The sequence below is a fragment of the Apteryx mantelli genome, chromosome 15 (genome assembly GCF_036417845.1).
Source record: "Apteryx mantelli isolate bAptMan1 chromosome 15, bAptMan1.hap1, whole genome shotgun sequence".
Lineage (NCBI taxonomy): Eukaryota > Metazoa > Chordata > Aves > Apterygiformes > Apterygidae > Apteryx > Apteryx mantelli.
Genome location: NC_089992.1, coordinates 4,524,767 through 4,538,443, shown reverse-complemented (window position 1 = coordinate 4,538,443; position 13,677 = coordinate 4,524,767). Strand labels below are relative to the sequence as shown.

The window sequence follows — 13,677 nt, the reverse complement described above, 5'->3', positions numbered from 1 at the left end:
AGAAGTAAAAATGATGACACGTGAGAAATTATAAAGGAAAGTAGACTGTATTACAATAGGAACTGCGTCTCTCTACCCCTCCAGATATCTTTTCACCCTGCTATGAGCTGAATCCCTGGATCTAAACTCCACAAACGATACTTCAGATACTTTCATTTCACTTAATCAGAAGTGACACTTTCTTAATTCAGACATGCAAGGACCATCCCTCTATCCATGAAGAATTCTCTGCAGTGGCACAACTCCAGCGGAAAGGTGAGAAGAGCGAGCATTCCTCACAACTGACCTCAGTTCAGATGCTTTGCTAAAAACATTGTGAACGCCTTTCGAAGTGGCAGTCTGCGGCTTTGCTAAAGCAAAAGTTTACTCTGACTCAGCATAACATTTCTCTTCTCGCAAATTGGTATTTTTATAGCAACGTCCTAATTATTTTTATATTCGTGACATGGCTTCTTCTGCCTGAAGCAGCAGAAGGATTTATTAGTACTTGCCATTTCTCACTACCTCCAGCTGCTCAAATGCTTGAATTACAAAATACAGACATATCTGGCAGAAAACAGTTATAGCTTTAATTGCACACTCATGGCTGTTCTCTTGTGCCACCTTAAACTCACCTGCTACAATCTTGCAGTGCTCATCAGAAACTTGCGACTTCATGGGATGGCTTGATTTTGTAGATCGTCTGCGCCTGATGAAGTGTTCTTTTCCACTAAATGAGGTCTCTGACATATTTACTGGTTGTATTAGCATGTGCTCTGATCCTACCTGGATGTAGCCAACCTGTCCACAAAAGAAAAAACAAAAACAAACAGGGAAAATCATCAGACAGTTTGGTATCCTTACCTTTTCTATCATTCCAAACCAAACCCAGACCATTTCATTGCAATCATTCTTTACAGTGTGAGGAAAAAAGGTGATTATGGCCATGTTCAATCTGCATAATACGCACCAAAGAACTTCATCTGCTTCTCATATTATTTTGTCTATCATAGCACTGTTTAGAAACATTCCCCTTCCCTTCCCCCCCTCCAAAAGGCCCCTTGTCAACACCCATCCCTTTTCCTTCCCTTTCTTCCTCTCTCCTGAGCTAGAGCACCAGTCTAGTCAGAAGCATAAGTATCTGTCTTATGAGATGCTCAACTCACATGAAGACAAATAATCCCTATTAAGAGGAATGCTTTCATAATCACTTTTTTAATTCCCAGCTAGAACTGCATTGTTACCGAACGGCATTTACCAGCACTGAGGAGCAGGGATACGCGTTGCCACTCTTGTGGACAAAGCTAAGTGAAATGAAGCAATGCTGGAAGTATGACTTGCAGAGCCAGCCACGCTTTTTGGCATGGGTACCAAATACCTCTTCCTTGATTGCAGCAAGGACCACATAGTAAGCAGTGGTCTCCCTGCAAGTCAAGGGTTGGGTTTCACTGGTCAAGCAGGAAATGGACTGCTGTAACTTCCTAATTACAAGCTTTTGCACAATCCCTAGAATAAGTAACACAAGCAAGGCAAAGAGACTGCCCAAGTGTCAGCAGCCTCCACAGGCTACAGGTCAGAGTGCTAAAACCCTGCCTCTCTTGCACCAAGTCCAGACCTTACACCAGGGCTGGCAAGAACACCTTTGGAAGGCAGCTTTTGCCTCAGGAGAACCCTCTTCTGTTTGCATCCCAGAATTTTTAAGGTTCTCTTATGCCTTTTCCACTCCTTTTCTGGCACAAAAGAAAGAGCGAAAGAAAAGAAAACACCCTAAAACTTAACAAAGCTTCCAGGTTTAGTAATCAACACTGAGGTTGTAACACATTAGAGAAAATGAATATGTACAATGAGATTTTTTGACTTATTTTTCATTGTACTAATCCAATAATTATTTTTATTGCAATTAAAAGTCTTTGAAATATGGCTCTTTGCCATACAGTCCCTTGAAAGAATTCCCTAGGTGTGATCCAGCTTCCCCTGCCGGCAATAGAAGGCTTCATTTGGCCTGCCGGAGAGAATCAGATCACACCTTTGGTACACCTGATAGGTAAACGGGCTTACAAAGGGGTCCTGCTAGGTTGTATGCCTATAACACCCATCCTATACGTGGAAAGAGAGACAGGACCACCCCCGCCCCAACTGTGTTCTGTGCCAGCCAGGCAGCCATCCAAATAAGTGCTCTGCACGTACATGCAAATACTATATATTCAACAGCTGACTGTACTAATATGATTTATAATATACATTACACACATACTGTAAATTGTACATTTCCACACCTCCCTGCCAAATTCAGTCCTCACGTACACCCAGGAAATCCCTTTGGCCTAGTATTTCCAACAAGAGGAATTTCTGCTAACAGAAATGAGAGCACTCATCTTTTGAAAGCCTTAAAAACTCAACAGCATTCAGGGGAACCAGGATCTCTCCTGGACACTCCTTTTGAAAGCGTCTGTGCTCAAAACCGCCATGTCTCAATCTGCCATGCGTGCAAAGCAGGGTGATAACAATTACTCCCCTTTCTCAAAAGGGACAAGACCGACCTCTTTTGAGGTCCTGCAGAAGAGACCTTGCCCTTGGGCAACACTGATTAAGTATAGAATGCCTTGACAGCCCTTCTGGGAGGTGTCGTTTATGAACAAAAATTGACCTTATTTCTTGGTCCTACAGAATGCACAGTGGTTTCACAAGACCCACTCTGCCCTGGGGTTTCCAAAGGGGCTGCCTCTTCACTTTAATTGCAAGTTGGGCTTTGTCAGAATTGTTTTGGTGACAGGAAAAAAAATTCTAATGACTTATTCTTCCACCCTCCTTTACGATGCTATCCACTACTTCCCCTCCTTGTTCCAGTCTTCCAGCTGGGAGGTAGCCCCAGCCCCCTTTTTTAATATAGGTTTTAATTATTTAGGAGAAGGGTAATAAATCTGGTACCATGGTACTAAAAGCCACACCAGAGCTCCTGAAACACTGCCAACCATTTTTGCTTGTGCCAAAAATATGTAAGAAGAAGTTGGTTTCATCACCACCCAACATTATCCCAACTTTCTGGCATCAAGTGTGAAAATAATTTAAACCATTGGAAAGGACTTATGTTTCACATTTGCTTTGGAATTGTGAAACCTATGGAGGGAAAGAGCCATGCATCTTTACCCTGGAATAGGGTAAGAAGTTTAATCTGACAAGCCAACTAGAGTTTGGAAGAGGAAAGATTTGCAGGATTGGGCCTGTAAAGTATTCCTAGGAAGTTACAATTTTCCACAAACTTGCCAACTGAGTTCTGAAGCCTGATGGTCCAGCTGAGATCTTTTTCACTTACTAACTTGAATGCTAACTGATTCTGCTCATTATTTTGCTTTTTCTGCAAGAAATGCATTTCTCATATTGCCTCTCTCAAATCCTCCAACTACCAGATATTATACTGTGTTAATCTCGACATGAGATATCAGACATCAGCAGTCGAAAAATATTCTAAGCTTTTCTTCTCTAGTCTAGCTCACGTTTAGGGATTGCAGAAAGCTGGTTTCTGAAGATAAGTAAAACAGAAGACCACATAACTGCCAGAGCTATTTTTCCCATGTCTCTGGAAATCATTGTAATTAAACAAAACACTTTGGATCTGCCAATTTAAGTTTGCCTGGGGAGATAAGTATCAAAAGCTGGGCTACTCCCTCTGGTCCTTCTTTCACTTCAAGAGCTCGTATGAACAAGACATGCCACTGCACCAGATACCAGCACTGCTGTAAGCCCTGCAAAGCAAGCGGGCTGCTACCCAGCTATCCCGCAACACCTGACACACAGGAGTTACCCAGAACACAAAAATTCAGGGGGGCTTAGAAATTCACTGTCATCTGTATTATTAATCCAGCTTGGATTTTGTTATTAATATAACAGGACATTAGAGCTGATGGAATCACTCTGTTTAGCTAATAGCAAGGACTGGAATAATTTCAGCTTCAAAAGGCAGGCAACCAAACCAATGAGTCAATGAAAATAAACAATCACACTTCCCACTGTAGCCCCACTCACCACTGTGCTTACAGTGGCTGTATCTTTTATATTCTCTTTAATTTAAAAGTCAGCTTGACATTGCTCACTAGCAGAAAAGGCCCTGTTCTCCAAACCACCAAGATATTCTCATATACACAGTCTTCTTAGTTATTGAGAGTTTTATATATGCATTGGTCACTCATGCAAGAAAACATCTGCTCACTCCCTAACCTACTCTCACGCTACCAGTAGCCCACTCTCCTTCTATGCATTCTCTTCCTTGCCACCGAAGCTTTTTTCAAGCCATATGACAGGAGGGGAAGTAGGAAGGCCCTCACACCATATCACTGAAATTACGGTGGTAACAACAGAACTGCTAGTGCTGGCATGTGACAGCATTGTTATCACATCCTCCTGCTTCGCTGGCTTCACTATCTGTCTCTGTGCCCTGGTAGTACTGGTGGAGCTGTAACAGCTCAAGGGCTAGCTCAGGACAGGAATTCAAACGCTTGAGCATTCCCTGCACGTGGTTCAGGACTTTCCCACATGTTAATGCTCTCCAGCAGTTACGTTGTTTTTCCAGTCCTTTTTATTTTCACAACATCTTTGAACAAGATCTGTAAAATGCTGAATCTTTAACAGATTTTTCTCTACTCCTAAGCATTCATTAGTTACATACATATGAACATGAGGAAAAGAGAACAGTTTTAAGCATCTGACAAATTCCATCTCCTTCTCAATTTCTCAACTGTTATGCTGTAAATCTTAATCTAACCATTTCTTCAAAGTTAACACAAAGTTAATATTTAAAATAAAGAACAATTTTATTTTTGTGTCATTTTTTGTGTTTCATGTGGCTTTTAGTTCTGTCTTTCTTAGCCCCCATGTTTCAGCTTTAAGTTAAATTATTTACAAATAACTTAAGCAAATTTAAAACATGAGCTTTATATTAGCTCTTGCTCTTATCATTTCAGATTTACACTCAATTATGAGAGCAGAGCATACCCAAGAACATCTGACTGCACCACTGTCCCAGCCTGCCCCTGCCTCCTAAGCTGCTAAACAGGGACACCACAACATGCTCTCCCTTTTGCCCACTGCAGAAGGGGAAAGAAAATCCCAGCACAAAAGAAACCCTGCATCCACCATGGCAATTTTAAGAGGTTTAACTTTTCAGCTCCTGGACCAGATACAGATGAACATCAAACAGCTCCTCTCTTAGATGAGAGAACGTGGCAGAGCTGAAGGTTTCCCTCAGAGGAAATCATATCATCCTATAATCCTAGCATACCAGCACTGCTCTGCTTTCCATAAAAGTAGGCACTCTTGCAGACACCTGAAGGGCAACACTGCCCTGCTGCACACACAACACACTTCCTACCACCAGGCAGGGATTCCGATCACCCAGCTTCAGCCATCTGCTTTAAACCAGGCATCTAATCTTCCTCTGTAGTCAATGAGGAAAGGCAGACACCTCCAAAAGGACAATTCATCAATCCAAAGTATCTAAGACAAAGAGGATGAACTGTCAGGGGAAGTGGTCTTTGAAAAAGTCTATCTTTTTCTCTTTCTCTCCCCTCTCTGTAAACACTCAGGCTTAAAACCAGCAGACAGTGACCTCTTCTGTATCCTTCCTCCTCTTTGTCACAAGGACTGAGATCAGATTCAGAGTTTCACTGGGAATCTTTTGCATTATTGCTCATTCCCTGGAGCCTGCAGTCCAACATAGTGAGTTCTCTTTGCCCTGACCAGCCTTCCATATTGGATCCAAAACAATACTGAAGCACCTAATTCCTACGTAGGCACTTACAACCATCCTGGAAAATACTTTTCTCACATTTAACCTTGTTTAGTAACCAAATGCACAGCCATATCCTGGGCTGCATCAGCAAGAGTACAGCCAGCAGACCAAGGGATGAGATTATCCCACCCTACTTGGCTCATTAGGCCATGCCTGGAATACTGCATCCAGTTTTGGTCTCCCCTTCTGCTCACAGGGAAACTAGAGTGTCCAGTCATGGGCTACCAGCATCGTTAGCAGGTTGGAGAACTTGACATACAAAGAAAGGTTGAAGGAACTAGGTTTGTTCAGCCTAGAGAAGAGAAGGCTCAGGGGGACCTAATCACAGTCCTACAATACCTAAGAGACAGTTATTGTGAAGAGAGCATCTCCATCTTCTTCGAGATGCACAGTGACAGGACAAGAAGCAGTGGGTACAAGTTGCTTCAGGGGAAATTCTGTCTGGATATAAAAAAAAAAAAACCCAAATTCTTCACCATGTGAACAATTAAACATCGGAATAGCTAACCCAGAGAAGCGGTGGAATCTTCCTTGACAGAAATATTCAAAACACAGCTAGACAGGGCCCTGCATAATCTAATCTAAGGCACTGCTTTCAAAAGAAGTTTGGACAGATGATCTCCAGTGTTTCCTTCCAATCTAGATTTTTCTATGAGTCTGTGATCTATCTAAAGAACAGTCAATGCAAAGAACCTCCATACTTAACCAGAAAAGCACAGCAACTCATTTCTTCTTTCCCTTTCGTAAATGGAGCTTGGAAGAAAAGAAGCCTTTCTCTTCTCTCTGTTGATTACATGAGACAACACTGAGAAATGTTTAAGGCTTCTCGACTTTTAAAATACATTTCTTATAGCGTAGCTTCCATTACTCTGTTCCATCCTATAAGGAGAACATTACTGTTCTCATTATAAAAGCTTTTATAATGCATATCATCTGCTTTCACTGACCTACTCTGCACAAGGAAATCTCACTGAATTCAAAGGAGCTAAAAATGCAGTGTGAAAGAGTCAGATGAATGAGCCTGAGCAGGAAGGAACCATGACATCTACTCTGATATTAACTCCGAAGGCCAACCAACTTTAACTAGAGACAGGCCAAAAGGTACAGTCTTGAATACAAAATCAGAGATTCTAGATTTCAAAAAAGGAAAAAAGAAGGTACTAAGAATTAAACTTCTGCCTGCAAATGCATCCCTGTGAAATCTGGTTTCAGATAAGGCTCCCAAACAGACTTGTGAGATTTCAAGTTCACTGCTAAGTTAAAACCTAACACTCATTTTAACTTGAAGCTTTAGCCCTCTGCAGACTATAACTGCTTTAAAAGTTCAGGTACAAGAAATAAGAAAATCCTATATATATTGTAATGTGCTGATATGCTAGTCAATCACAGACTGCATAGCAGTCCAGCTCTTCAAAGTAACTCCACCAGAAAAAGTGGGAAAAATTAATAGATCAGATGAAGTCTTTAAGAAACCCACATGCTGGGCACAGCTTGAGGCAGCATTCTGTAACATACAACTAGGGAAGAAGTCTTCCCAAAGAAACATGGACACAGCACCCTGCATATTTCCCTTATCTTGGATCCAGGAGACTGATGAGCCTTCTAGGTCTCAGAGCAAGCACAGCTGCAATCAAAACACAGATATCAGGTGCTGAAAGGACCTCCAATACTGTGGTCTACAGGCTTCAGTTAGAAGAGCACTAGAGAGGGTAACACTACCCTGGTAAATTTTGCTAGAGAGGATAAAGGCAACACACAGAGAGGAACAGACAAAATATAACTGTGGCATTACACCTGAAAGCAATGCGTGAATAACTCTACGATACATCAATCAAACTGGAATTTCCATGTGGAGACAAACATACCTCACCTGGGATCTGATCTCAGACAGACTGCTAACAGCAGGTGCCCTAGTCCACAACATAATTCCATTCAAGGTAACACACACTCTGGTCTTACAGAGCCTGAACTTTCTACAAGAGAGGCGATTTCCTGTACTACGTACTGTGTTCTAGTGCTGACCAAGTGAATCCCAGAACTCTACTCCCGCTTGTGTCTCCCCAACACCAGGGAAGGACAGTTAAGTCCTATGGTGTGGTCAGGATCTGAGTGTTTACACAACAGCATTCCCTAGATGGGATATAGTCCTGCCATGCTGAAAGCTCCAGCACTTTTCAGGAACATAGTACCTCTTGCCTGTGCTGCAATTCCCAGCAAGTCAAGGGGAATGGGAGAGTTGGAAGGTCCTTTTAACTGTGCAGACAGGCTGTAATGCAAACGTGTTATGGTCTGATGTAGCTAGAACAGCATGGGCACCCTTCTCAATGCAATCACAAGCTGTAGCAGGAAACTACAAGACACCACATGCTGATTAAAATAAGCATCTGCAAGCAGAGTTTAAAAAACAAAAACAACCTCTAGATGCCACACTGGGAACCTGCTAATACTAATCAGAAAGCAATTCGCAGTCTGGTTGTAGCTCAGTTTTCATGCCACTGTGTCAGTGATTAGAACTCCATTTGCCCTGACCTCTTTGTATCACCTCTTGCATGATTTATAGCATGGCTGAGGAATATGATTACAACAAAGTCTAAGTCAGTTGTAGATCAGGAGACAGTATCACTATCCTCTGAGCAACCAGGTTTTCTGAATGAGATGTCTTGAGCAACCAGATCCAGTCCTACGAGCACTCTGGCACTGGAGTTTTCAGGAGATCTCCCACTGCAGTGCTAGCACTGCTCAGGAGACAAATGCCAAGATAAACCGGCTGCAAGGTTCTCTACCACCAAGGTCTTCTTGCTCAGCATGCAGGCCTCATCTGTACCCCTGCCTGTGAAGCTGTACTGTTGATGAAGGCAAAGTCTTAGTTCTTCTGCTGCAAACAAAGCGTAAGGAAGCAACCTGAAAATTCAAAACCCACTGTAGTAACGGTCTTGGTATTTTAAATTGCAAGAGTAAGAGGCAAACAATTTGGGCTCTAGAATCATGCAACTTTAGTTCCGTTCACAGCAGAATCAGGGCTTCCTACATGATCTTAGGCAAACTCTTCATTCCTCTGATCCCTGGAAGCATCTGCCCACTCAGTAGCACAGCTTTTACTAGACAAATGTGGATTTAGTGCAATCACTGCAAAAGGCCGTGTAAACACCATGAAAACAGACTAAAATTTGATGCATTTCATGTTATGTGGTAAGAATAGACTTAAGCCAAAAGGTTCCTTTAACCAGAGTAAAACGGTCTAAATGGTGATTTAGACCAATTTAATGAACCCATTTCAAAAGTTAATTTGAGGTTCATCTTAAATTGAGGTTCATCCTAAAGAAATTTCAGTTTTCTGCTTCCTGCTTTTCAGCTCACAAAGGTGTTACAAGCCTTAACATACTCACATGTATCATGCATCTGCTTTGAGCCCTTTCCCCATTCCTGGGGATTATCTGAATGAAGAGTAGATGAATGGATTCCTCTAACAGAAAAGAGGTATCCTGACATGTGCAAACATATCTTTCTCAACGCATCTGCCCACATCACTATCAGCACTCCCAGGACCAAATTCACGGGCAAAGGTGAGCCAAGCTCTACCAACTTTGCCACTTACACATGTAACAGTATTAACTTTTGTCCCAAGAGGTGGCACAAACAAGCAGCTTTCACACCAGTCCCTTTTTTGATCCTGAGCTCATCTAGCTCAATAATATCAGTCTGGTCATTGTTTAGGCTTTATATAATATAAACATATATTGCAATATTGTGGTTCATATTTGCAAAATAATGAACAAAAACTAACTAGTCTCGTTTCTTTTCCAACTTTTCTACTGGGAATATCGCCAATTTGTCTCACTCCTCCTCCTCCATTCCCTGATCTCAGGCAATTAATACCGTGCCTACAGCTACATTCCTCTTTTTAAAAGGTTCCTTCTCTGCTTATTTGCACTTTTTAGCTCTGCTAAAATAGATAGCTTTAGAAGCCCAGCGCTTCATGAGTGGGATTATCAAAACATGCTTAGTAACAAGAGTTCAGAACTGTTAGTGATTTAAAGCTTGAACTAGAGATATCAATTTTAAATTTTGAATTCCCTTGGTGGTACATAGGTCAATTTACAGTGCCACTCAAATATTCAGTATCTTGGATGTACACTTTTTTTTAAACCTGAGGCACAGCGCCCTCATATGGTTCTGAAGCAAAGGCTCAAGCCCTAAGTATAAGAATACATGAAAAACTGTTCGAAGAAACTTAAGATGAAGTCTCCATCAACAGCTCTGTACTGAAAAATTAAGCAGACTCCCATGACTATTTACTGAGAATCTATACTTAAAGCCTCAATGACTTTCAGAAGGGCTTTCAAGTTATCAAGAATAATTACAAACTAACCATTGTCTTAAGTATCTAAATCTTCACCATCTCACCACAAAGGCTGCCCCAGGCAAGAACACCTCTTCCTATCAGCGTGCCAGGAGAAGACGCCAGGCCAGGCCTGGACCATGGATCCAGACCCCTCAGAGCGCTGCGCAGCCCTATCCTGCTCCCTGAAGTATCCAGCCACCTTATTCAAGGGAAGCCTCAGACCAAGCTTCTCACCCTGATCATGCAGACAGCACAGGGCCCTGCCATCACGCTGTGGAGCCACCTGAAAATGCTACATCCTCAGACAGAGGAGTCCTGTCACCCGCCTTGGGAAAAGCATCTCCGAGCCGGTCAGCCACTGGTTCCTGACAGTGCCGGACTACGGGGCGTCCCGGCACCAGCTCCCGGGAAGGCGCCCGCAGACACGGGCTGGGCAGAAGCAGCAGATTAAGAACCAGCCGAGGAGAACCAGCATCCCGCTAAAGGCCCCGCTGCCCCAGGCCATACCGCAGGGGACACCGCTGCCGGAGGGAGCGCAACCCAGCCACCGCCGAGGGACCCAGGAAGGGGCCAGACGGGGGGAGGGAGGGCAGAGGAGCATTCCTCAGCCGCGACGCTCCCCCACAGCGTCCTCAGGCCACGCTGGGGACACAGCACCAGCCCCCCGGCGCTGGCCGCAGCCGGGTGACAGAAATCCCTCGGGGGCCGGCGGGGGGGTGGGGGGGCAGGGAGGCGCCTCACGCGGGGGCGGGCGCGGCCCAACGGTCGCTTCCCGCCTCGCTGACAGAAAGCGGCGCGCGGGCAGCGACCCCGGCGCGCGGGCAGCGGGGGCGGCGCGGCGCAGGGCGGGACGGCGGCAGGGTCAGTACCAGCCCGGCGCAGGTGCTCAGCGAGGCGAAGGAGTCGCTGCGGTTCAGCACGTGTCCCGTGTAGAAGCAGAGCCGCTCCTCGGGGGGCCGCCGCGGCCCGGGCGCCCGCCGCGCCTCGCCGCGCCGCTGCTCCACCACGAAGCCCCGGGCGAGGAAGCGCAGGTCGCGCCGGAGGTGCACGTAGAGCTCGGTGCCGGCGGCGGGCAGGCGGAGCAGCACCGCCTCGGCCGCCCGCGGCAGCGCCCGCCGGCGCCGCGGGCCGCCGCGCTCCCCTCGCGCGGCGGGCGGCAGCAGGTGGATCTTCTCCAGCGGCACTCGCTCCGGGATCACCACTTCCAGCTCCGCGCCGCCAGCTGCAGGCGAGAAGGAGAGAGGCTCAGGCGCTCGCCCCGCCGCCGGCCCGTCCCGCTGCCCCCCGGGGCGAGGGGGGGGGACCCCGGCGGCTCCCCCCCTCCCCGCAGGGCGCCCCGTCCCGCTGCGGCGAGGGCACCCCGCAGCCCGGCACCCTGCACTCGGCTTTCAGGCTCGGCCGCTCACGCGCTGGAAACTGTGAACAGGCTGCAGAGGCAACGGAGCCAGCGGAGGAAAGGGATTTATTTCCCCCGCTATATATACACGCACACGTATATATTAGAGAGAAAAATGTGCAGGGAAGAGAGGAATAAAGCAAATGCTAAAGTTACTTGTATCATTAAAAAAAATATATAGCTCAGACACAAGCATCGCATTTCACCAACCCCAATAAAAATCTGCAGGGAGAAGGGGAATAGCAGAGCAAGCCGAAGCTGCAGCCAAGGACAGTCAGCAGCTTTCCACATGAAACGTTACAGCAGCAGCAGCGAGAGGACAGGAAAAGAAAATACAAAAGCCTGGAGCAATTCGCCCTGCAGACTGGGAGCGCAGCCACGCAGGGGATCCGGTGCATGCCCCGCGGTCTGTGACTGCACGCGGCGCGCCGGGGGCCGCCGCGCGGCGCCGCGGCTGCCACGGGGATGCCGGGGGGGGGGGGGGGCGCGCTACCTGTGCCGGCGTCCAGTCCCCACAGCAGCAGGAAAGGGAGGAAGACGAGAGGCAGGAGGCAGCCGTCAAACATTTTATGGCAGCGGTGGGGGCCCCGGCGAGCGGTGCGTGCAGCCCGGTGGCGGCGGCGGCGGAGCCCGGGCCGGAGTGAGCCCTCCCCGCCCTCGGAAAAAGTAGTCGGCGCCGCCGACAAGCCCGACGCGGTGGGCGCCCGGCCCCGCCCCCGCCGCGCTCATTGGCGCAGGCGCCCGCCAAGCACCGCCCCCCGCTCGCCCATTGGCTGCGGCCCTCAGCGCTGGGGTAAATAGCTGGGTGGTGCGGGGAGGGGGTACACGTGGTTTGGGCGCCGCGCGGGGGGGCGCCCGGCAGGGGGCGCCCTCGCCTGCCCCAGTCCGGCTCGATCCGGCTCGATCCGGTTCTGCCGGGCGGGGGGTGCGGCACAGGCTCTGGGCACGCGGCGGGGCGGGGCGGGGCGGGGCGGGACCGGGCGTCGCCATGTCCCTCCCTCACACCTCCCTGACCGGGAAAACCAAAAAGACGCATTTTTTTCCTGCCTTGGAACAGTATCAACAACCACTCGCGCTGAAGAGCAGCACACTGAAATGGAAATAATACTGCTACCATCCCATGCATCCCCATTCCCAGGAAATCTCTGACCCTGGGTGCCAAACCCACAGCTGAAAGCTGGAGGGTCACCTCTGTCAGCGCACAGTTGATGTGAACCCCCACCACAGCCAGGCCGGACCTGCTCCCTCCTGCCACCCTCGTAGGCTTCCTGCCATTTTTATAGCCAGTTCTCCAGGAGCTGCAACCGGTTTGGTGCCTATGGAACAGTCTGAAATATTCAGGCGTCTAGTTAGGCATAAAAGATCTGACAGAACTCAGCTGAGCGGAGGGCTCCTCTGTCATGCTTTCTGCATATCCTCTTCTTCATTACTAAAAGAATCGCCTCTTTATGTCTCAGATCACCAGAAAAAAATATTGTGAGATTGGGAATATATGAGTGTACAAAGGTTTGGGACAAGGATCTTATAGACTCTTGTGAACACTCATCCCAATAAAGCAAGCAAGAAACAAGTGCATAATTTTCAAGTGATACGGCCAAAGACTGATTTTTACGCTGCAGCCCCGAAGGGCTCCTTCACCCCGGGGTTTCAGAGAGCTCCTGCATGTCCTCAGCTGCCCAGGGCCAGGGAAGTCAGCCTGCTCCAGGAACCATGAAAAGCTGGAGGGCAATTTCCAGCAGTAGAAAGATTTCCACTGCATTCGATGGGCTTTGGTCAGGTCCTGTGCTCCTGGCGTGGCTGAGGCTTAGAAAGCAGTAAAGACCCGATGTGTTAGCAGCTTTAACTGCTGCCGGCAACCAAAGAAGTGTCCCAGAAGTTAAACGTCTGCAAAAATCTGCAGCTTTGTTGCTGAAATCTTAGAAGAATTCAAAGGAAGACCCATAAAAGAGTGTGAATGACTCTGGCAGATCTCAGCGCAGCACTTGCATAAAAATTGTCCAAAGTTGTACTGACAGCAGTAGAGGCTCTGAGATGAGGGGAATCAGATTTGGGTGCTCTTCCCTGCTAGATCAGACAACTAGGGGAGTGCTAAGACACGGGACATTTGAAACTAGGAAAAGACTGACATGAGGACTGGGAAAAACCTTTGCAGACACCATGTTAGCACAAAACGGA

At 47.2% G+C, this 13,677-nt stretch overlaps 1 protein-coding gene across 1 annotated transcript in view; it reads right to left on the bottom strand.

The window, feature by feature from the left end:
* The window catches only part of ADAMTS17 (ADAM metallopeptidase with thrombospondin type 1 motif 17), a 201,021-nt gene extending 188,946 nt beyond the window's left edge, over window positions 1-12,075 (bottom strand). The window contains exons 1-3 of the mRNA XM_067305684.1: window positions 11,996-12,075; window positions 10,976-11,328; window positions 615-780 (exon numbers count right to left, since the gene is read on the bottom strand). Of these exons, the coding sequence (XP_067161785.1) occupies window positions 615-780; window positions 10,976-11,328; window positions 11,996-12,068 (592 nt within the window). The 5' untranslated portion in view covers window positions 12,069-12,075. The remainder of the gene's footprint in view (window positions 1-614; window positions 781-10,975; window positions 11,329-11,995) is intronic.
* Between the last annotated feature and the right edge of the window lie 1,602 nt (window positions 12,076-13,677).